Source organism: Cucumis melo, chromosome 12, assembly GCF_025177605.1.
Source record: "Cucumis melo cultivar AY chromosome 12, USDA_Cmelo_AY_1.0, whole genome shotgun sequence".
NCBI lineage: Eukaryota > Viridiplantae > Streptophyta > Magnoliopsida > Cucurbitales > Cucurbitaceae > Cucumis > Cucumis melo.
Genome location: NC_066868.1, coordinates 819,303 through 842,090, shown reverse-complemented (window position 1 = coordinate 842,090; position 22,788 = coordinate 819,303). Strand labels below are relative to the sequence as shown.

Here is a 22,788-nt window from a genome sequence, read left to right as displayed (position 1 = left end):
TAAAGGTGATAAAAGTTGATTAAATTAGTTGGTTAGGGATTGGTAAATGTTGGAGGAGCCAAGGGGGTGTTTTTAATTTAAAAATTTAAAAAGAAAGAAAAGATGAGGCAGAAAATAAAAGAGAGAAAAAAAAAGGGGGAAACTAAAGGAAAAATATGTGGCGACCAACACACTATCTTCTTCTCATCATAAGTTTTTTATGTAATTGTTTGATTTCATTGGAGCCAATGCCAATGCCAATGCCAATGCCAATGCGTCACTTAACATATTCTCTCCATTCAACTCTATGGCTTCACTCTGCCTCAATCTCAATTCCTTCCATCCTCCTTCTTCCTCACACCAACCTCCTACTCTCTTCGATTCCTCATTACCTTCTTCTTCTTCTTCTTCTTCTTCTCTTAATCGTAGTAACACCTTAAAGCCTATCGTCGTCACTGGAAATCCTCCCACTTTCGTCTCTGCTCCTGCTCGCCGAATCGTTGCTGGTTAGTTTTTCATTTTCATTTTCACCACTTTTCATTTCTTCTTCTTCTTCTTCTTCTTCTTCTTCTTCTTATTGTTATTTTGTTTTCTATTTGTGTACTGTTGGGTTATGTAGTTGGGGATTTGCATGGAGACCTTAAACAAACTAGATTGGCGCTTGAGATGGCTGGTGTATTGGGCTCTGACACTCGCAACTTGTGGACTGGTGGACAAACGGTCTCTCTTTATTTCTTATTTGTATACACACTTTTTAACTTCCTTCATACTTGTTCTACTTTATCCAAAAGTAACGTTTATAATAGTATTTGCAAGAGGTTTGAATTCCCATTCAAAACATAGTATTGCATAACTTCAAGGCTGTTTTTCTTGTGGTCTAGGTGTTGGTTCAGCTTGGAGATATACTGGACAGAGGAGAAGATGAAATAGCCATATTGTCTTTATTGAGATCATTGGATGTCCAAGCAAGAGCCCAAGGTGGTGCAGTCTTTCAGGTTTGTGCTGAAATATATGAAAAATCTAATTCAAAAATCAAAATAGTTCTTGAGTTCGATGACTCACGTTGTAGGGTGTCTTATTATTTTTGTTGTGTTACTGCTCAATCTGGATATCCAGGTGAATGGGAATCACGAGACTATGAATGTGGAAGGGGATTTCAGATATGTTGATTCTGGGGCTTTTGATGAGTGTCTGAATTTCTTGGAATACATGGAAGACTATAGAGATCACTTTGAGGAGGCTTTTCTTAATTGGATCCAAGTCTCAGAAAGGTGGAAAGATCAGAGGAAATCACAAAACTTTTGGGGTCCTATGAATTTGGTGAAGGTGCTAAATGGCTCTATCTATCTGTCTTATTTTGTTAGTTTATTTAATTAGAATAACTGTACTGCACGTAACAAATACGTTTCAATTCTCACCTTGCCCTGATGCAGGAAATATAATAATTATATAGAAATTACTGCAACCAATAAGAATGATATAAGAAATGACCTTGAAGCCGGGCGATCAATTTGATCAAAAGAACTCAATTTTTTCAAAACTTAGTGTTGATTTTGATCAATGTAAACGAGTTTCGATACAATAATATTCTGAAAGATCTGGGCCAAGTATATAAATGACCCCCGTTCTCTGTGTAACCATGTTCTCTCATGTTTGATTACATATTAAGTTAGCATGATGCTAACAAGTTTGGCTTCATTCAACTTGTGATATTTGGATATTCTTGATTACGATTATACTCAAAATTTTGTCAGAAGCAAAAAGGCGTGGTTGCTAGATCAATCTTATTTAGACCCGGTGGTCGTTTGGCACGTGAGTTGGCAAGACAAGCAGTTGTTCTTAAAGTTAATGACTGGGTCTTCTGTCATGGTGGTCTTCTTCCTCACCATGGTAAACTGAGTGCTCTTACTCGTTTTGTAATATGCATTTATTTTGACAAAAATGAAAAATAGCAAACACATTATTTGTAGTATAAAATGAAGTGTTTCTTCTTAGTACGCACACCCTTTTTTCCCTCTCATCCTTTTGCAAATGTGTCATCTCAACAGGTAGATGCAATTCTTATGGTACCTAAAAGGTTTTTCAAATTATTATTAAGTTAGATGATTGTTTTTGGACCATGGAGGATGTGTTAAAATTGATTGAAACTATAAGACAAATTTGCAAGTATCCGATATCTTATTTTCAAACTAATTCAAGATATTTTATGCTTTCAAAATTGAAATGTCTGACAGGAATATTGGTCCTTCCACAGTTTCATATGGCATCGAGAGGATGAACCGGGAAGTATCCCAGTGGATGAAGGGCCTTGATGAAAGTAGTAATAGTTCCTTTCCTTTCATCGCAACTAGGGGCTATGATAGTGTTGTATGGAACAGATTATACTCAAGAGATTTTGGAGATTTGGAAGACTTCGAGAGCGAACAGGCAATCCTCGAAACTTAGACTTCTTCTCAGCTTTTTATTCAGCAACTGGCAACAGGCATGCTTTGTTAAGAGAAAACAACTAGACCTCCCACTAAGCTTTCTAATGAATTTGGTTATACTTACGAAATGGGGTAATTGCAATGAGTATCACTTTTAGGACTAATATTAACGATTTAGTGATAGCAACAATTTAAAAGAATTGCATATATAGCAAAATTTATTAGCTATAGACTCTATCGTTGATAGACTTTTATTAGTGATAGATTTTATCGCTAATAGACTCCTCTTATCGATATCGTTTATCACTGATAGGCTTTAAGAATTGGATCTGAATTATGATGTATTTGCAAAAAAAAAGTTTTTACATTGTGTTATACTTACAAAAATTTTGGATCTGATTGTTATATTTGCAATTGCCCCTAAGGAATAAACATTCATTTCTGCTCTTAGGTATAACTCGAATTATGTAGTTACTAATTTGGCAAAGCCAAGGGAGTTTTGAGAGTTCCCGACTCCCTGCACTACTTAGCAAAATGCAAAAGATGGTTTTTTTTTTCTTTTACAATTAACAGATATATGGATTCATACACGTTCTCACCCACGACTCTCATTCTTTACAAATTACATCATTTTGCCTATCCCTTTCACTTTCCTATTTTTGCAAGTGTAGACCTTATTAATTGGTGGTCTATCAATATCATTTATTTTACAAATAATCACTCTGCTGTCGAAGGTTGAAACGTACTGGAGGTTGGGTTCTTATGTAAATCAGTGTATAGACTCCGTTGGAAAAGTAACTTACTCAACAAGTACTATATAACACCCTTTGACTTATTAAAAATATATAAAATGTGTGAAATGAACGAGAGTGTTTGTGTCTTTGACCGCATTCTCGTCAAAGTGAAAGAGCTTCATATCAGGTGGATGTAGGGTTTTGGTTGAGCCGCTTGCATAGCTATGCAGAGTCTTTCTATCCCTTTTCTTTTCTCTTTTATCTGTTCTGAAACTTCATAAGCATTCAAATCCTAACAACCTACGTTATTTTTCTTGACAGATAAATTCAATTCTCAAAGACACATTAGAAGCAGTTGGTGCGAAGGCAATGGTTGTAGGCCACACTCCTCAAATGGCTGGAGTAAACTGGTATGACCATGAGACATGAGAGATCTTTTGCTATTGTTCATCTGAACATGAACTTTAGATCTTTCTTATCTTTAAATAAAGGCATTATACAATTTGTTATGGTCTTCATTGAAGAGATTATATTTACCCAGTTTGGTTTTTTCTTGTAGCAAATATGATTGTAGCATTTGGCGAGTTGATGTTGGGATGTCTAGTGGAGTTCTTCACTCGAGACCTGAGGTATGTGCATTGAAAGTAGAGACGTATAACAAACACAAGTTCACGTGGAAACCTTAGTACAAGGAGAAAAACTACGATGCCGATAGTTCTTATTATTTTCGTATGATAATAAAAGTACAAGGAGGAAATATTTATAGGCAACACGAGCCTTATTAAAAAATAAAAAGTTACTGTTAAAGTAAATCACAACTATCCTTGGGCTTTCAACATGATCCAAGCCCACTATTTCTAACAACGTGAATACGCCTAATGGCCACGTCGTAATTGATTTTAGGTATATACATCCATTGATTCATTTTATTCTAAACTCATTGCAAACTTTCTGTGTCCTTAGTTCTTTGTATATATTACAATGCCAATACCTGGATTCTACAACATTCAACCTTTTTTTCTCAATACTTCGTCCTGTTCCATTTATTTTTTCTTACTTCTATTAGTGAACTAGTTTAGTTCTCAATATCAGTTATCTAGTTAAAAGTAATGAAAATATAATGTGGTTATGTGAAAGCTAACGTGATTTCTTGATATCATAGTTGCATATAAATTATAAGGACCGAGATGTTGCAAGTGACGAAGTATAAGATTATAATAATAACTATGCATCATTCTTTATTGTTTATAAATCCTATTTCTGACTACCCACTAATATTTCCAATACCTTTTACTTTTACAAGGTACTAGAAATCAGAGACGACAAAGCTAGAGTTATCCGGAGCAAGAGGGATAGATTTAGTAGGGAACTTCAAGTTGTTAACTATATATAGCAAGGTATTGATAAACCATAAATTAAAGACCATCTCTTTCTCCTTCATCATATTTCTCGCAAATTAAAACAGAAATTAGAACGATTTCTTGGTCCAGTGTCTTCTGGTTCAATGGGCTTGAAAGCTGTAACCTTTGAAATACCAAAAGTATTCAAAATCATGTAATTTCCTCTTTTTTTTTTTTTTTTTTTTGTTGTTGTTGCAAGAAACCATATAATTTCTTAACTTCTTGGCCATTTAATAATGATATGTGTTTATTTCTCATCAGAACAATCAGAAGCTTAACAAATTGTGAAGCCAAATTCAACTGTAGTCTTAAATACCTTACAATTTGTGTTTGACAGAAGAAGAATCTGCATCATGTTTCCTTTATGTGGTGTGGTTTAGAATTTAGATACACCTCAGGTCATCTATCCTTCAGCTTTGGATTCTGCTGTTTGCAAAAATTATTACATCTCATGGAAACACAATCAGTTACATTCATGACGTCAAGACGAGCACATGTAGAAGCAGCAGCAGAGATGCCTTGATGACTTCCGGTAAGAAATCAACCTCAATGCTATCCCTTCCATTACTTCAGTGTTCAGTCAATCTGATTTTATAAAACACTGAATTTTAACCATTGAAACCCACTTCCACGGGAGTTGTTCTTGTTCATATGTACAGTACACCATATTTGTAATATAATACATCATCAGTTGTTGAATTCGTTGGTTTGATGTTTTGGATTTCTTGTTCGTATGCGATCATCACACCGTGAATAAGAATGCCATAGTTCATGGTTCCACTTACATATTGCTACACTTTTTTTACTGCCGACCTGTGTCGATCTATCAGACTTTTTAGAGATTGGTTGAGGTGCTTGAGATGAAGAAAGAAAGAAATATGCGGTGTTGTATCTTTCAAGTATTGTAGCGTACCGATAGTGCTTTCATAGACAAATGATCAAATGGATTAGTGAGCAAAGTTTCACAAGACATAGATAAGTTTCCCCGAAATTTATGGAGAAGATGTTAGTTTCAGAATTGTTAGTTTGCAACATTCCAAGTATGTCATTGCCATTATTAAATTACTTTTAATGAATGTTGAATAGAAAAAATATATATTTTATTTTATTTTTTAAAAGAGGATTAAATAAACAATTAATACAACAATAGATTAAGTTATATTAAATTTAATTTATGACTATATTAGATGTTCTTTTTTAGGTTTAATTAAGTATTACCTAGACTTGCACATATGTATAACCTCCAATTTTTACTAAAAAAGTAATTATTTAATTTTAGCTTTTTATATATAAAATTGGTAAGTAAAAGATTAATTCTCTTGCCTATACAAACATATACTTATCTCAACAATTCTAAATCAAAGATATGTAAGCTTCGTTTTTTATTGACTTAAGAAAAAAAAATGTTCTTCAAGAAATCCATTTTTGTTTAAACTCGTTTATGTGAAAATTATTTTATTTAAAAAAATAATTTACTTAAGAAAAACATTTTTGAGCAACTTCCGAATACTATAATTTTTTTAAAATATCTTAACTTTTAAATTTAATATTTGAAAATATAATTCAAACACTCCAACAATAAACCTTTGCAAAGAATTAGTTAAACTTTAAGTTAATGAGATATTAAAAATTAATATTGATCAACTATTCCATCATATAACAAATTTAATTGCAATGAATGACTGATTAAAGCCCATTAAATTAATGTGATTAAGTATTTGTTAAACATTAAATAATTATTATTGTGCTAAATCCTAGCTCAGTTGACAAATCAAATATACCTTTGAAGTTTGTGATTTGAATTTCCCTTATTTTCTATTGAAACGAAAACTCATTAACATATCAAATCATTCTTTTATTCGTTTAAATTCTATATTGGTCCCTAAATAGTGTATCTTATTCTATTTTGATATCTAAACTTTTTTAAAAAATTGTTTTAATCTCCAAACTTTTAAAATGAGCTTACTTTGGTTCTTATTGTTATAATTTCGTTAATTTTTTAATATAATGATGATATGACTTCTATATTTGGATGTCCAAACTCTAAATTCATCATATTAATTAAATTGATAAATAAATCAAACATTGTAATAATTTATTCTATAAAGTTTTTGTATCAACGTAGAAACATAATCAACACGCTTGAATCAAATAAATCCAAGAACTAATTTTGTTTTTTTTTTTTCCAAAGCTTAACTTTCTCATGTCCCCTCTCCCACCCTTTTGTTTTTGTTTTTGCTTCTTTTTAAACCGTAATCTCCAAACAAATAAGAAGAAAATTGAGTAGAATTAAAAGAAGAAAAGAAAAAAGTAATGAGACAATGATATTAACATCCGTAGTAAGGTAAAAATGAACTAGAAAATAACAACCCATATGAAAAATAAGCTCTATGAAATTGTTAATACAATATTATCACAGTAGACCGATTTAATTAATAAGATGAATATAGAATTTAGTCATCTAAATATAGAAGTCATCTCATCATTGCATTAAACAGTTAACAAAGTCATTTTTTTTTTTTTTTTAAGTTTGGAAACTAAAACATAAATCTTTTGTTTACAAAGCAGAAACAAACCCCTCAAGGTAAGAGTGTGGACAAGAGAAGAAAAAAAATCTAACTTTTGTTTATTTATTTAACTTTTTCTTCTATAAATGAAAATGTGTTTTCCCCCTCAAGTTTAGAAATATGAAGAAAATAAAAATACTACATAACAACCAAAATGAGATTAGTTCACTTAACCAATTGATTTTTAAAGGTAACTTTTGTATTTTAACATCAATTTGGTTGAAGGATTTTAGAAGTGTTTCTTTCTTTCTTTCTTTTTTTTCTCTTTTAAATAGTAAGAACTAAGAAGGCAGTTGAGCGGTTTTTATTGGATTTTCCCCATCTTCACAACGTCTATACTCTGAGAACTCCGCAAAAACCTTTGTCATTTCCATTCAACACTACAAAAAACCTCCATTTTTTCTTCCATCAAATTATCCTTACCTTTCCTCTTCACATTCCCAATTTGATCTTCGTCCCCCTCATGGCCTCTTCTTTCGCTCTCCCTTCCACTATTCCCCTCAAGAAATTCCCTCTCAATGCATCCACCTCTTTCAGAAATGGATTCCGCACTGCATCCGTTTCTCGATCTAGGGTTTTCATGACCGCTTCTGTTGGATCCCAGACTTTGGTTGATGATTCCCTCTTCTTGGATTACAAACCCACTTCTGCTTTTTTGTTTCCTGGTCAGGTCAGTTCGTACTGGTTTTTGGGGTTTCCCTTGTTTTTGTTGATTTGGTGTTTACTTACACTATGCACTCCATTGAATTTTGTTTTGAATTGAAAGTGAAAATTTTCAGTTGTGAAATGTGGTTGTGGATATGGATTTTGCTAAATAATTTCTTGCTTTTTTATGGGAAAAGTAGATTCGTGTTCGTTTGTTTCTTTTCTTCTTTTCGTGAGTCAGCGTGTGCAAAGCAAAGCTTGTCATTCATCTTTCATAAAAGGAACATGTCACGAGCAGTGGTAGAAACAGAAGACAGTCCTTTTTCTGCATCATTGGAAATTCTACAAAAATGGTGTTGACTAGTCATCTTCAATTTTCATGAGAGTTGAAGGCTAAGGAAAGACGAGCCTGGAAAAAGGATATGAAAGTTCAGTTCTTTGGAAGCAGTAGCCAACGAGTTTATCATTGTCCTGCATTGTACAACTATAGACCCAATGCCCATAGCAAGAGAATCAAGTAGTCTACCTTCTATAGTGTCTCTGCTGAGTCATGTTTTATGAAGGTTTCTTTTGTTAAGTCATGTCCAGGTGGCATGCATATAATGGCTTATACGTTGATCAAGGATAAGAACCAGTCTATTGTCTTAGATTTACCTCTTATTGTTCAACATTTCATAATTATCTCCGCATATATCATGAAGCTGGATGTTGGACAGTAGTTATGATTTTCTTATTCTTTTATGAATTCTTTTCTTTTCTTCACTGGTCAGGGTGCACAAGCTGTGGGCATGGGAAAGGAATCTCAAAGTGTTCCTGCTGCAGCTGATTTGTTCAAGAGAGCAAATGATATTTTAGGGTATATTAGTATTCCTCCATCTTGCATTAGTCCTTGCATGGGCCTGCTCAAGGTCAATCATACATTGAGAGTTGTCTTGATACTCATCTCAGATGACCAATTAAAGGAATGATTGCCATGTGGTATAATGTTACTTAGTCTTTCTTTGTAGGTTTGATCTTCTTGATGTCTGCACAAATGGGCCAAAGGAGAAACTAGATTCAACTGTTATAAGTCAGGTGCTTTGTCTTGTACTATTCAGTCTTCTCTGAGATTGATTTTATTTACTTATAGTCAGGGGATGGCAGTGCAAGCCACCATTCAATTTAAGGTTTTGAACCTGCTGAATTGATTGTACAATTGCAGCCAGCTATCTACGTCACTAGTCTAGCTGCAGTTGAGCTACTTCGTGCACGTGATGGAGGCCAACAAATAATTGACTCTGTTGATGTCACTTGTGGTCTAAGCTTGGGAGAGTATACTGCTTTAGCATTTGCAGGGGCTTTCAGGTATCTAATCAGACTGACTGTAATCCGTACCCACTAGCATGTATAGATTATTGGTCCAGTAAATAGCATCAAACAAGTTTAATGTTCTAATGGTTTTTGTTACATTTTCAGTTTTGAGGATGGACTCAGGCTGGTCAAACTGAGGGGCGAGGCAATGCAGGTAAACATAAATAGTTGGGTAGTGGATATGTTTCTACTTCATCTTGCGGCGTGCATGTTGTTGTAGTCACTGTAAACGAATTCTCCTGTTACTCCCTTCAGGCAGCTGCTGATGGTGTAAAAAGTGCTATGGTCAGTATCATAGGGTTAGACTCAGAGAAGGTTCAACAGCTGTGTGATGCAGCTAATCAAGAAGTCGATGAAGCCGATAAAGTTCAGATAGCAAATTTCCTATGTCCTGTAAGGTTCTTTTAAATACCCTTCAGCTCAACAAGCTGTATGTTTTAAATTTCATTAGCATAGTTACACTGTCATTCTCAAGTAAGGTATTGCTACCATCACAGGGAAATTATGCCGTATCAGGAGGTCTTAAAGGAATAGAAGTAGTGGAAGCCAAGGCAAAGTCATTCAAAGCTCGAATGACGGTATCTGTCCTATGCCAAACTTAATATCTGAAGCTAATATATTTCTTTCCTGTTAGAACTCACATGGCAATGGCTGCACCACTGTATTGTAGGTTCGTCTAGCTGTAGCAGGTGCATTCCATACTAGTTTCATGGAACCTGCTGTTTCAAGATTAGAATCTGCACTTGCAGCAACAGAGATTAGAACTCCCAAAATACCAGTCATCTCCAATGTTGACGCACAGCCACATGCAGATCCTAACACAATCAAGAAAATTTTGGCACGTCAGGTAAAGTTAACTCATAACATTCAGAATGAAGTATACATTTGGCATCTGGCGTAAAACAACCAATCGACACATGAGTCAGTTTGTTTAGGGGACAAGATCAGGTAGTTTCTTCTGTATGTCAATGAATGCTGACATTGCTCATTATTCCCGTTTCAAAACTACAGGTGACTTCTCCTGTTCAATGGGAAACAACAGTAAAAACTCTACTCTCCAAGGGGCTGAAGAAGAGTTATGAATTGGGCCCTGGAAAGGTATGAAACTTCCACATCAATTTTAACTCAACTTTTTTTCTTATATTAGGTAAAATATATTTTGGGTTATTCTCACAAGTGTTACCTATTTTGGGTCAATAGGTTATAGCTGGGATTGTCAAGAGAGTGGACAAAAGTGCAGAAATTGAGAATATTGCAGCTTAATGAAGTGTAGATTGAAGCAAACAGCTCACTGATGGTTGCAGAGTTTCTTTTCCTATCTGCTCTGTCCATCTCCCCATCCATCATTGCAAAAAGCATCTAACATAAATTAGTGCAATGCTCGTTGTTCAGCCCCATTTTCCTCCGGATGTTACAATTAGTTCTAGAGTTGCAAGTTTCTAAACAAATGCACAATAATCTTTACGTATTAGTTACTAGGATAATTCATCATAGTTGGAAGCTTTCCATGAGAAATAATGTGCAAAATGAGTCCAAATTTGAATTGGGTCTGTATTTGGTTTGGTTTTTCAATTTTGATTTGTTTGAAATTGTTTCAATTAGTTCAGTTTGTATTCTTATCGGACTTGTTTTTTTGGAAGCAATTAAACTAAATCCTCTCAAACATGCCTTCAATAGTTTGTACTAAAAAATAATACTTAGACAACATTGAAACCTACAGCTAAGACGAAGACGACAGAGTGACAATTCAAATTTTCACTAAGCATTTGTTTCAACTTCATCGATATCAATATTACATATTTGGAAGCAAGAATTCGAGAAACAAAGGGGGAGGGGGAAAGAGTTTGAATCTAACAACATCAATACAAATAGGTTAGTAATGGCAACCCTAACCTCTATTTTGAGCCTATTTTGGGAACCATTTCATCATCAGGTTCTAGCCGGGTTTGACAGAAATCAGTACATCGTGGCTTCAAGAGCTTTAATCAAGCAAGCAGCTCATTGAAGGTCATGGCTTCGGAATTCTTTCAAGATTAACTCATCAGGAAACCACAAATTTGAATCTTTAAACTCGTTCTAAGCATATGTTGAATGACATTCAATTTATGATATATGGAAGAAATCGGGGTAGGATTGAGAAATGGAGGAACTGTTCGTGAATCAAAACCCAGAAGGATCCTTTATTCATGAGGATAATCCAGAGAGTCATGGGATAATTCTTTAACAAACAAAAGGAATGATGATGAAGAAGAAGAAAAAGAAGAAGGGATCTGAATTTTGAAATGCCAAACGTTCCATTTATCAGTTCCTGATACTATTGGAAACAGTAGGCGTTTGCCTAAGCCTTCGAAGCTGATCAATCCAACGATCCTCCGAAACAATCCGAGTCCAATCTGGAGCAGAGCCACCAAACGAGATGCCCCGCATGGCCTCCATAATTCTCGTTGTATTCTCCAGCGACAGCGGTGCATTCCGCCGAGTTTCATCCTCTCTAAACGCCATTCTTATCGCCGAATCAGAAGCCTCTCTCATCCTCTCCTCCTCTTCGTCATCGCTACACCTTCTCTCCACATCGTCGTTCAAGGTAAGAGACGAAACTGCATTCTCTACACCGCATCCGTTAGGTAACTGGTGGAAATGAGTATCAGAGCTGTAGGTTTCGTCCTCTGATTCAGCTATATCGGATTCTTCACCATCAATGGCCGAGATCGGCTCGTAGTAATCCGATCCTTCAGCTGAATTCGTATCCGAATCACTACCATCGACTATGTCTGCGAGAAACATCAGCACCAAAGAACTCAACAAAATTGAATCACATGGAAGAACAGAAAACACAAAAAAAAAAAAAAATCTCCGTGTACCTTCAGAGAAAACAATTCCAGAATTCAACGTTGCATTCATTCTGTAATCGGAAAAAGCATCGACGATGGGTAATTAGGGTATTCTGCGCCAAAGCATCCAATCATAAGGATCTAAAGGCAACGACAACAATAGAAAAGGCAAAATTTCTTTTTAAAATATATTCCTCTTTTAGAAAAAGAAATGCACCAGCCGGGAATCGAACCCGGGTCTGTACCGTGGCAGGGTACTATTCTACCACTAGACCACTGGTGCTCGTGGAGATTAGCATGAATGTACAAATATTAGTTATAAAACTAAGCTTCAATCGAAGCCACAAGAATAGATTTTGCTATTGTTGTTGTGAGAGATGAGACGCGAGAAAGGTTGAAGCGGGAAATGGCGGCACTCGCTCTCCATGCCTCTGTTCCTCAGTCTCAACCATTCATTCCTCTCCCTTCCTTTTCTCTTTCAAAGTTCACTCAATCTTCGGACAGAAGGACTTTGCTCTTCTGTGCTCCACCTCAGCTCCACCATGTCCGGTATGTTTTTCTACTTCTTTTTCCCCTATTGGAATTTATCTCTTTCCGAATTGAAGCTTCAATCCTCTTTCTCCCTTCATTGTTGTGTAAATTCAGATTTATGTGGATGTATTACCAATTGCGGTGACAGTTACTTTCTTACTATGACGTACTTTTTCTGTTTCTAATTCTATCTTCCATGTCCTACCTAGTACCAATTCCTGAGCTATTTCTGTTAATATTCTTGATTTTAGATCAGAAATGTCGTTGTGCGTTGGAACTCATCTCATTCCACACCCCAACAAGGTGAGTTTAGGCTGCAGCAGCCTTTCATTAACCTTCTTCAAACAAATAAAATGCCCACTCTTGACTTTCTTATCTTTCTCGTGTGCTTCAAGGCACTCACTGGAGGGGAGGATGCTTTCTTTGTCAGTAGCTACTCTGGAGGAGTTATTGCTGTTGCTGATGGTGTCTCTGGGTATGGGTTGAGAATCTGAGATTGAGAAATCTATTTTATTGATTAATTCATCTTGTTCTCTCTTCATATACTGGAGATTAGTATATTCCAATTAATATCTCGTTCAATTATGGTTGTTCTTGAATTGTTTTCTTGCCTAGTTGGGCTGAAGAAAATGTAGATCCTTCTTTGTTCCCTCGAGAGTTCTTGGCTAACGCTTCAAATTTGGTGGGGAATGACGATGAGGTTGTATCATCATAACCATCTTTAACTTAGTTGCTTGTATGGTTTATAAATTCTTTATAATTTAAAGAATGGAAAGAGTTTGATTACTATTGTAGTTTCTTATTCTTGGACAATGCGGTGTTTTCTTTCTATCTTATTTTTCAGTAATGGACAAATCTATGATGTGCTAATTAAGCAGGTTAATAACGACCCTCAAATTCTTCTGAGAAAGGCTCATGCTGCTACCTCTGCAACTGGTTCAGCTACTGTGTAAATCTTCCAATCCACTTAAAATTATATGAATTTTGATTAGAAGCATGCACCTGCTACTTTTAAGCTTTATGATTTACCTTAGCCTTTCCTTTCACTGGGATAGGCAGAATTATTGCAATGATGGAGAGGGATGGCATGCTCAAAATTGCTAATGTTGGAGATTGTGGATTAAAGGTCATTCGTAAAGGTACTGCCACTAATGTTTAATTTTATTTGCATTCAGCTTCAACTGTTTGGTTCTGAATCTTAATTTCTTTATATAAACATAAACCTGATTTCCTTAGGTCAAATTATATTTTCCACGTCTCCACAAGAGCATTTCTTTGACTGCCCGTATCAACTTAGCTCTGAACGGGTTGGCCAGACATTCCTTGATGCCACGGTATGATGATTTTCTATATCTATATTGATTTTGTTGAAGTCTAATCACAAAGAGGTTTACATTTATTTTTCTGTCAACTTCTACATTTCTCCGTTGTTCCACCAGCAAAGTTCTCCACAATATGAAAAAGTAGAAGTGAAAAGAAGTGACAATGTTCTTATAAACTAACATTTCAAAAGAAGCGTTTCTTAACTTTTACATGGCATATTGTCAGAAGGATGGAATGGATAACTGAAATGGATAAAACGAGCAGTTTTACTTTTGTGATCATTGTATGTATGACCAATTATCTTCCCCACTCAAAGGACTTGGTACTTCCTAATTTACATGAACAAATCATAAACTAAGGAGTATTCCATGAGTTTTTGGTGCTACGTGGTTATGTTTTGGTTACTTTACTACTTCCCTTAGCTATATAAAATCTGTAATTGCACCATGATCATTGAGATCAACAAATATATCATGTTTTAATATTGCAAACAGGTTAGCAATGTGGAGCTAATAGAGGGAGATATTTTAGTTATGGGTTCGGATGGTCTTTTTGATAATGTTTTTGACTATGAGATTGTTGCAACAGCAACCAAATACATTGATGTCGGTGAGGCTGGTATGTGGTATCTGGTTCACTCTCTGTTGGAAGGTTTGTCTCTAATCATTCAATCAGCCTGACCATGTTTAATTTGTTGCTTGTTGCTAGCTAAGGCACTGGCTAACCTTGCAAGTAGTCATTCAGCGGATAAAGCCTTTGAATCACCATATTCATTAGAGGCTAGATCTAAGGTAAAATCCGTTTTTTAGCATAAAAAGTTTAATGTGTGAGGTTCCAGAGTTTGCACCTCCTCTATTGGCTTCCTTTCAATGGATATCTTAAGTTTTTTCACATTAAATTTTCACAGGGTTATGATGTTCCTTTCTGGAAAAAAATGCTGGGAATGAAGCTTACAGGCAAGAATTTGACTCATATAATGTAAGATTCCCATGAATTTATATTGGTAGTTAACTTTAGACCTTTCTCTCTCTGAACAGGGGGAAAGCTTGATGATATCACTGTGGTCGTCGGTCAGGTAGTGAGCACGTGATCTTATCATTTTCTCAAGGAAGGTTACGATGAAATGCAACTCAGTATATAATATGGTTCCACAATCCATTCTTGTAAACTAATTATTTATTATACAGCATAATTCTTACATCAAAGATCTGTCACATAATAAATTACATGCACCCGCATTACAAGGTGGTCCCAACCCTCAACAGTGAAGTAAAAAGGCCAGTCGGTTCAACACATTATCTTACAGTCAGAACATTAGGGGATGATTGGGTTGAGAATCCCAAGTATTAGGTAGAATAGACTAGATCAAAGCCATGCTGAGATCCAAACCTTTGGACAATCTCCGATATTTCTTCTTTTACAATTAATGTTTCAGTTCCAACCTTGGTTCTTTTAACCCTACACCCAATCTTCCAATCTTCAACATTGTGGGTACTGTTGGGAGTTTGATCCAAAAATAGAAGAAATGTGACTTGTGAGCATAGGAATCCCTGCATATACAGCTTCCAGAGTTGAATTCCTGCTACAATGACTCCAAAATCTACCTACTGAGGAATAACACAAGACCTTCAATTGTTCACACCGTGGCACTACTAGTCCCTTTTCTTCACATCGCTCCTTCAACCAAGGAGCTTCCCCTCGGGCCACCCATAAGAACTGAACACCACTATTTCGTAGTCCAGAAGCTATTTCACCCATTTGGGAAGCTGAGACCAAAAGGAAACTTCCCAATGAAATGTGCAACACTGAGTTAGGAGGTTGGAAATTCAACCATTGTTGATCATTGTAGTCATCGTTATTACCTACTCGAGGTCTGTCTTCAAGTTCAAAATAGGGTATAGCAGGACCAATCAGGTAGATAGGAATTGGAAATTCCAGTTTAAAGTTTCCATCATTTCGGGTTCAAACTCATAGAAAGAAGTGAATAGTAAGCAGTCTGCTTTCGGTACGCTTGATATGCTATTCTAGATAATTTCCATGACTTACTATCATTCTCTTCAATCACCTTTCGAAGATCTGCTTTATGTGTCGAAGAAAGTCCTGAAATTTGATCCACTTCATCAACGTGATCTGCATTTGCATCGCAAACCTTTTAACTCTTTTTTTTTTTTTTTTTTTTTTATGAAGAAGAAAGTAACAAATTTCATGAAACAATCATGGGCAATCATGAGTAATCTAGTTACAAAATATCTTTGAAATCGAAGTCTAAAGGGAAACATGAAGACAAGCTAAGAACCAAAGCTCTCTAGGATCCCTTTTCACACCCCTGAAATGACCTACATTTCTGCTCACCCCACAAAACTACACACTCTAGCAAGCCAATGAAACCGGTCTTTCTCCCTGAAAAGCAAATTGAGGAGAAATTCCTCGATCATAGCACTGATGTAGGTTTCCTTTTCTCCTAAAAATGCAGATTGAGGAGGAATTCCTCGATCATAGCACTGACGTAGGTTCCACTTTCTCTGCCTCAAAAGGCAGATTGAGGAGGAATCCCTCCATCATAGCACTGACGTCTCTATGATGAGTATACACCATACCGAACGCTTAGAAAAAGAATCCTAGACGCGGCTCACAAAGTCACTGTGCCAAACTTTGTTATCTCTCCACGACTTTACTATCATTCTCTTGAAGAACTTTTTGAAGGATTGGCTAACACTCTCATTAACTGATGTGTTCGGACTGAGACTTTGTTATCTCTCATGATTCATGAATGACAACTCAATAGATCAGATTAAGTTGGTCTAAAGGTTGGATTCAAAATTCTACTACCCCATTAACATTTGGTCGAAGAGAAAGAAGGAATTCTCTTTTAAGCTGTTAATGGCTAATTCATGACAATAGGTTTCCTTTTCTTTTAGAATGTGAATTAGTCCATAATTTGGGTAATTTTGGATTATTTCATATGGATGTCAAGTGTGAAGTATTCTGAAAGTGATTATAGCTATTAGTATACTACAATGAATATTATACCAAACCAATTAGAAGGTAATCGCTGGATTCGGGCAAAAGTATCGGCTCTGTATGGCATCGAGAAGGTTGCCGACATTGCTACCACGTGGATTCCGGCCATCGGAAAATGACTGCAGAGGTGAAGATAAATTAGGGTAAATTCGTTGTTTGTTGTTTATGAGTGGCGTACGGAGTCAGTTTTTAACCTAAATTTTCAAATTTAATTTGAACTTTTATTTGGTTGAGTATGCAATTGGAATTCTTACGTCGTTGTGTCAAGCCAAGCATTTCTCAGAAAAATATCTTTGAACCATAAGTTTGTTTTGATAATATTCTCTTTGAAACTTTCATATTTGAGTTTTGGTTTGAAGCTTTTGCATTAAATACTTAAATTTATAGATGAAAATGCTTGTATGTGCTTATGCAAACAAATTTAAACAAATACACGTTGCCTTCTTCCTCCTTTCAACTCTATATTCTTAATTATCTACATATAGACCCAAGACCATAGAGGACAGAAGTTTGTGTAGGAGTCTTTGCGTCACAAAAGAGATAGTTAAACCCTCCTGTTTCAAGCCAACCAGCCAAACTCGTAGAGTTTCGTCAAAGTAAAATAATGGTTGAGTTGAGCTTGTTTTGATACTCTACAATCTTAAAGGTAGCATTTGTATCACATGCATTCCCAATTGGGTATCTAAAGACAAGTTTTATTAATTGTCATATATATATATATAACAATATCAAGGAGTAAGCAAGTTTTATGTACTAATTGAAGTGTCGGAATACACCTTGGTCACATGACACTAGTACTTTTGTAGGAGTGAGTCAAAGGGGGCATAAAAGGCATATGCAAGTTTCCAGTGTCAACAATAAAGGAAAAAGAAAAAAAAAAGACGGTGACGGCATCCATAGATAGAGGTAGGTAGAGGGAAAAGGTTGGAAAGATGGAGAAAGAAAAAAGAGGAAGAAGAAGAAGAGGCCTAAGATGACTCATGCTTGCCCATCACTACCCAAAAAGCTAAGTATTTCTTGAAAACAATGTAAAAAGAAACAAATTAGAGAAAGAAAAGTAGTGCAATTGTAGGTGCCATTTACAAAAAGGAGGCAAGATTCATCAAGTCGACCTATTTTGATGATGTGTGGAATGACTTGAGACCTAAATGGTGAACTTAGTACACATTTACTTCTAAACTGTGAAGTTGGAATACACTCTATTTACTTTTACTTATATTGTCGTAATTCTATATGTTTTTAGATTGATCATAATTGAAATTTTTTTGTCAATCATACTAATAATTTTGACTCTCATTATTCACATAACTAAGGTTGTACTAACATTTCATGTGATAAATTAATTAATATTCGAGACAGTAATTGATGAATATTGATTAAAAACCTCCATATTGTCTAATAACTATGAAATATAAATTAAATTATTTCTATTTTATACGTCCAAAGTGAGAAATGGTCATTGGTCAAAATTAGAATCTACAGTCTAACAGAACTATTTATTTGTTCCATTGGATCAAACAAAATGATAATTTGGTACATGAAGGAGCAAATACGTTGACAAAGGAAAAGTATGATATTATTGGTTGGTTTCAAAAAGGTAATAATTGAATAATGACTTTATGAAAAGGCCTTTGTGTAAAATTGCATCTCTATAAACCTTTGCCAACCCAAAAGAATTATGGATCGTATTAGATATTTATACTTAATTGTTAGTTAACTCAACCATATGGTAATTAACATGACGAGAGCTATATTTTAAACTTTTAAACTCATATTATTGCATTTTAAACTTTTAAACTAATAGATCATTTGGTTTAACATCTACTTTCATATGCCATGCCAAAACCTATATTTTAGTCTTCTACTAATTAATTTTCATGAATCTCTTTTAACAAAAATCTAAAATTAGTTCGGTGTGAAACACAAATATCTTGTAGACATTCATATACTCATTCATTGTGAATGAGAACTTAAGATAAATTATTAATTATTTCAAAGTTTACAAAATAGGTAGGTTATATGAAAAATCAATTGTAATAATGTATATTTTTGTTCAATATTGAGTTAAAAAAATTAGTTTGTATTTTTATTTTTATTATTATAAAAGCAATAAAGGGATGCATGATAAGATGTGGAGAGGCCTTATTCCTATATATATATATATATGCCAAAAATTAAGGCATTGTTAAATTCTCATTCACAATGAGAATTTCTCATTTTATATATATATATATATATATATATATATATATATATATATATATATATATATATATAAAAGGACCCAAAAATTAAAAGCATATGATAATTGTGAACAATTTATTTATTGCCTTCTGAATCTCATTAATGTGAACAAAAATAATTATAGCTCTTTCACTTTTGGCAGCTTTTGTAGGACCATCAAAAGTTAGAAAACCAAAATGGAAAAAAAGAAATATCTTACATTCCTTTCAATCACATGGAAAAAGTTCTTTGCTTAAATCTTTTTGTACTTTTATTAGAAAGAATTGAAATAGTTTGTGCTTTTATATATATATATATATATATATATATGCGCGCGCCTGTGAAGATTTTTCTCTAAAGATTAAATATAAATTTTAGTTATATTATAAATAATCTTTGGACTCTCAAATGTTATAGGATTCAACATCTTATTCAATCAATTTAGAATTTCAAGTTTGAGGTTTCATTAGACACAAAAATTTTAGAGTCTATCAATACACAAACTTCAAATTCAATTCTCTCGATAAGAAAAATTTGTGACCATTTTTTAGAAAAGAGAATTGAATTAATATTTGATCTTGAAGACATTTATGTACAATATGAGATAGAAGGATTTGAACCTAGGACATCTAACAGATGTCAGATGAATTAGGCTCATGTTGGTTGGTTACTTATATTTTGTACGAGATGTATTGAGATTGATGGCCACTTATATTTTCCCCTCAAGAAAGGAGTATGAATAATATGTAATTATGATGTTCTTGGTGGTGGAGTACACCAAAGTTCATCCCAAAAGGAGGAGCATTTGAAATTAGGAAACATTTGCATCAAAGAGCTGTGTAAAATATATAATTGTGGGTGTCCAAATGTAACACACTCACACTTAATCACTTAAAAGGGTGATAGGGCAAGTGTGGTGTTGTTACAATTTTAAGGTTTGTTGAGAGAGTGATTAGTTAAATAGAAATAAAGATATGGTGAATCTAAGAGTGTACCAATGTAATGGACAAAGTTGGGGTCCCTCCTGCTGCAGGAGGAGGAGACCCCCACACCACACCATTATTCAAATTCAAACCCCACACCACACACAAAGGTTCTAAGTGCATAAATTTTTTAGATATTTTCAAGAAGAATCATGTGAAAGAAAAAGTTGGAGATACACTTTTATTATTTTGTGTTGAGATATTTTTCAACTTTTTTTTTCCTTTCATTCAACAATAATCGGTCTTCACAAAACGTCCCTGCGTGTCAAATAAAAAAGCACTTTAATTTCTCTTCAAATCAATGGAATATATATATATATATATATATTATACCCAAATAACATTTTTCATAAACTTTCTCATGTTGATTTTGAATCTGCGTTTTTAGTTAATTAACTAACATTATTATTGTTAATCGCTACTATTTATTTATACTTTTCTTACGTCCTTTTATCATATTTAACCCTTTATTTTATTTTTTTTAAGCAGACAACCTATTTTTCTTCCATCAGTACTATCAGCTTTTTGAAAACGTTTTAAACAGAATAAGGTAGAGAAAATGAAATGATAATTTTGGTAATGAAATGATGAATATATATATATATATATATATATATATATATATATATATATATATAAAAGCTAAAGAAGTATAATATAAATAAATAAGTAAAGAGAATGACCTTAATTCTAGGCCTTCTGTCTGCATTGAGCTTACGAACTTGGTATCTTATCTTCTTACAGAACATTCTTGTGTGACGCTTTTCCTTATATCTCTTCACCCTTCTTCTTCTTTCTTCCTCCATTCTCATTATTGGAACCTCTCCCATCTACATATATTTATATATATTAATTCAACCTAACATTATCAATAACTTTAATATATATTTTCTTCTTCAAAGTAGTATTATTTAGTATGTAAAGAAGCACAGGAACAACTAAATAATTATTAAACGGAGATGAAGGAGGGAATGACGACTTACATAGGGAACGTGAGTTGGGTCGGACGCAGAGGCCCAAAGAGATCCACGGTCAGACCACGCTTCCAAAACCTCTTCATAGTTAAGATTTAAATTCAAATTAGAAACCTTGTTGTTTTCCATAACATTGACGTCCTGGAAATGGCAGTCCGGCTGATGCAGCAGCGGGGGGTTTTCTTCGTCAGCGAGGTCGAAAAAAGCTCTGAAATCATCTTCCCAAATGGAAGGTGTAGGAACTAATTGTTGAACTTCTTTCTTTGGGCTCTTCACTAACCAACTATAACACATCTCTCTCTCTTCCATCAATAAGAAATAAAAAAACCCTTTTTTTTTTCTACTTTGGGAATACCTTTATTAATTCCAATATATACAAAGCCCCCACCCACCTTATTTATTTATTTGTTTTTTTTTTTTTTTCTTTTTTTTCTTTTCCTCATCCAAAAGTCTCCAACATATTCTTTTAAAAAATTAATTAAAAAATATAAATAACTTTTTTTTTTTTTAATTTTTAGTAAAAATAAATAATTGAGCTATATATGTACCTCAGAAATCTTTTTATCTAGAAATAGTCATCTTATTATTTATTTATTTATTGTATGCTACTTCAAAGTGTTTTTTTAGGTTCACTAATATATCTATAAAGATAGAATTAGTGGTATACTTTGTAGTATGGTCTATTAATGTTTGATGTAATGAAGTTTACAAAAATTACTTTCTCAATGATTCTTTGGTTGTATTGGTTTAGTTTTTTAGGAATTTTTTTAAAATTCAAGTCAACTCTAAAATAGGAATACTTTTTAAATTAAAGTCAACTCTAAAATTGATTTGATAGTTCATTTTGTTTTTAAAAATTATGTTTTTTATTTCTCTCACCAAATTTTTTTTTTTTTTGGCAAGTTTTCTATTTTTCTTTTTTTTTCTTTTTTTAAGTACATTTGAATTTTAAGCAAAATTTCAAAAACGAAATTGATTTTTTGAAAACAACTATTTTGTTTTTGAAAAGGTGGGTTATGTTTTGAAAAAATATTTGAAAAGTAAGTGATAAAGTTTAGAAAAGAAAATAAAGGAAATAGAAAAAAAAAACCTTAAGTAGAAGCTGTAGTTAAACTGCAAATCCACATTTTAAAAAACTCAAAGCTAAAAATTCTAAGTATTTATCAAATCACATCATCTAAAAAATATAGATTTTAAAGACAAGACACTTCTAAATATAGAAAAATAAACTAAAATATTTATAATATATAGTAAAATTTTAGATTCTACCAATATCATGTTATCAATGTCTATCATTAATAAAATCTAAAATTTTACTATATTTTATAATAGTTTGTTAAAATTTGCTATTTTTTCCAATTTCCTTTTAAATATGATCTTTTATTTAAATATAGACCAGACCTACCTATATTAAAAAAAAAATGTCCGATCTTAAAAACAACACATATAAGGAATGTGAATAATCATTCCTCTGTCATGCATGAATGGTCTTTTAGGTATTTTCTTTCTTTTAAGTCTCATTCCAATCTTCTTCTTCCTCACGTATTTTCGCTTTAAATCTCCTTCCAATCTTCTTCTTCCCTACATATTTTCTTCTTTCTTTTTTCTTCCAGTGAACCACTAATTTATTTTTTTTCACAAAATTTATTTTTTTTCTAAAGAAGTACTAGATCTCCCTCATCGATGAGAATGTATGTTTTTTTTTAATTTTATTATCATCATTATTTTAATTATCGTTAGATTTTGTTAAATGAAAGGGTTCTAGATTGATGTTTAATTAAACATAATTTTATTAATTTTG

The 22,788-nt window shown here is 33.6% G+C and overlaps 5 protein-coding genes across 12 annotated transcripts; 3 read left to right on the top strand and 2 right to left on the bottom strand.

Moving 5' to 3' along the window:
- The first annotated feature begins 216 nt into the window (after positions 1–216).
- Positions 217–5,238, top strand: LOC103497046 (shewanella-like protein phosphatase 1). Of its 5 annotated transcripts, none has more exons than XM_051080367.1 (10): positions 217–485; positions 599–720; positions 861–974; positions 1,096–1,305; positions 1,734–1,869; positions 2,234–2,406; positions 3,461–3,549; positions 3,699–3,768; positions 4,443–4,536; positions 4,877–5,238. In XM_051080367.1, exons 1-9 carry the CDS (start codon positions 287–289, stop codon positions 4,530–4,532), a joined length of 1,203 nt encoding a protein of 400 aa, XP_050936324.1. In that variant the 5' UTR covers positions 217–286; the 3' UTR covers positions 4,533–4,536; positions 4,877–5,238. The 5 variants fall into 5 exon arrangements, 4 of the variants coding, with proteins under 4 accessions (XP_050936324.1, XP_050936325.1, XP_008457326.2 ...); XM_051080368.1 differs by having other exon boundaries at positions 4,801–5,238; XR_007816057.1 differs by having other exon boundaries at positions 218–485; positions 599–699; positions 4,443–4,693; positions 4,801–5,238.
- Positions 5,239–7,334: 2,096 nt separating this feature from the next.
- Positions 7,335–10,764, top strand: LOC103497045 (uncharacterized). The gene is made up of 10 exons (XM_008459102.3): positions 7,335–7,776; positions 8,522–8,607; positions 8,759–8,825; positions 8,953–9,095; positions 9,207–9,255; positions 9,357–9,494; positions 9,599–9,679; positions 9,772–9,948; positions 10,113–10,199; positions 10,302–10,764. Exons 1-10 carry the CDS (start codon positions 7,570–7,572, stop codon positions 10,362–10,364), a joined length of 1,098 nt encoding a protein of 365 aa, XP_008457324.2. The 5' UTR covers positions 7,335–7,569; the 3' UTR covers positions 10,365–10,764.
- A 493-nt stretch (positions 10,765–11,257) lies between these two features.
- On the bottom strand, positions 11,258–12,114 carry LOC103497044 (uncharacterized). Its single transcript, XM_008459101.3, has 2 exons — positions 11,963–12,114; positions 11,258–11,872 (listed from the first exon to the last, which is right to left on the bottom strand). Exons 1-2 carry the CDS (start codon positions 12,000–12,002, stop codon positions 11,403–11,405), a joined length of 510 nt encoding a protein of 169 aa, XP_008457323.2. The 5' UTR covers positions 12,003–12,114; the 3' UTR covers positions 11,258–11,402.
- A 171-nt stretch (positions 12,115–12,285) lies between these two features.
- Positions 12,286–14,991, top strand: LOC103497042 (probable protein phosphatase 2C 26). 4 transcript variants are annotated; one of them, XM_008459100.3, is made up of 11 exons: positions 12,289–12,481; positions 12,715–12,766; positions 12,859–12,938; positions 13,079–13,163; positions 13,342–13,412; positions 13,523–13,602; positions 13,700–13,797; positions 14,281–14,404; positions 14,495–14,577; positions 14,694–14,742; positions 14,824–14,991. In XM_008459100.3, exons 1-11 carry the CDS (start codon positions 12,339–12,341, stop codon positions 14,874–14,876), a joined length of 918 nt encoding a protein of 305 aa, XP_008457322.2. In that variant the 5' UTR covers positions 12,289–12,338; the 3' UTR covers positions 14,877–14,991. The 4 variants fall into 4 exon arrangements, with proteins under 4 accessions (XP_050936321.1, XP_008457322.2, XP_050936322.1 ...); XM_051080364.1 differs by lacking the exons at positions 14,694–14,742; positions 14,824–14,991 and having other exon boundaries at positions 12,286–12,481; positions 14,500–14,577; XM_051080365.1 differs by lacking the exons at positions 12,289–12,481; positions 12,715–12,766 and having other exon boundaries at positions 12,873–12,938; positions 13,519–13,602.
- A 5,012-nt stretch (positions 14,992–20,003) lies between these two features.
- Positions 20,004–21,359, bottom strand: LOC127144432 (zinc finger protein CONSTANS-LIKE 16). The gene is made up of 3 exons (XM_051080363.1): positions 20,997–21,359; positions 20,697–20,843; positions 20,004–20,271 (listed from the first exon to the last, which is right to left on the bottom strand). The coding sequence occupies exons 1-3, from the start codon at positions 21,294–21,296 to the stop codon at positions 20,242–20,244; spliced, it is 477 nt and encodes a 158-aa protein (XP_050936320.1). The 5' UTR covers positions 21,297–21,359; the 3' UTR covers positions 20,004–20,241.
- Between the last annotated feature and the right edge of the window lie 1,429 nt (positions 21,360–22,788).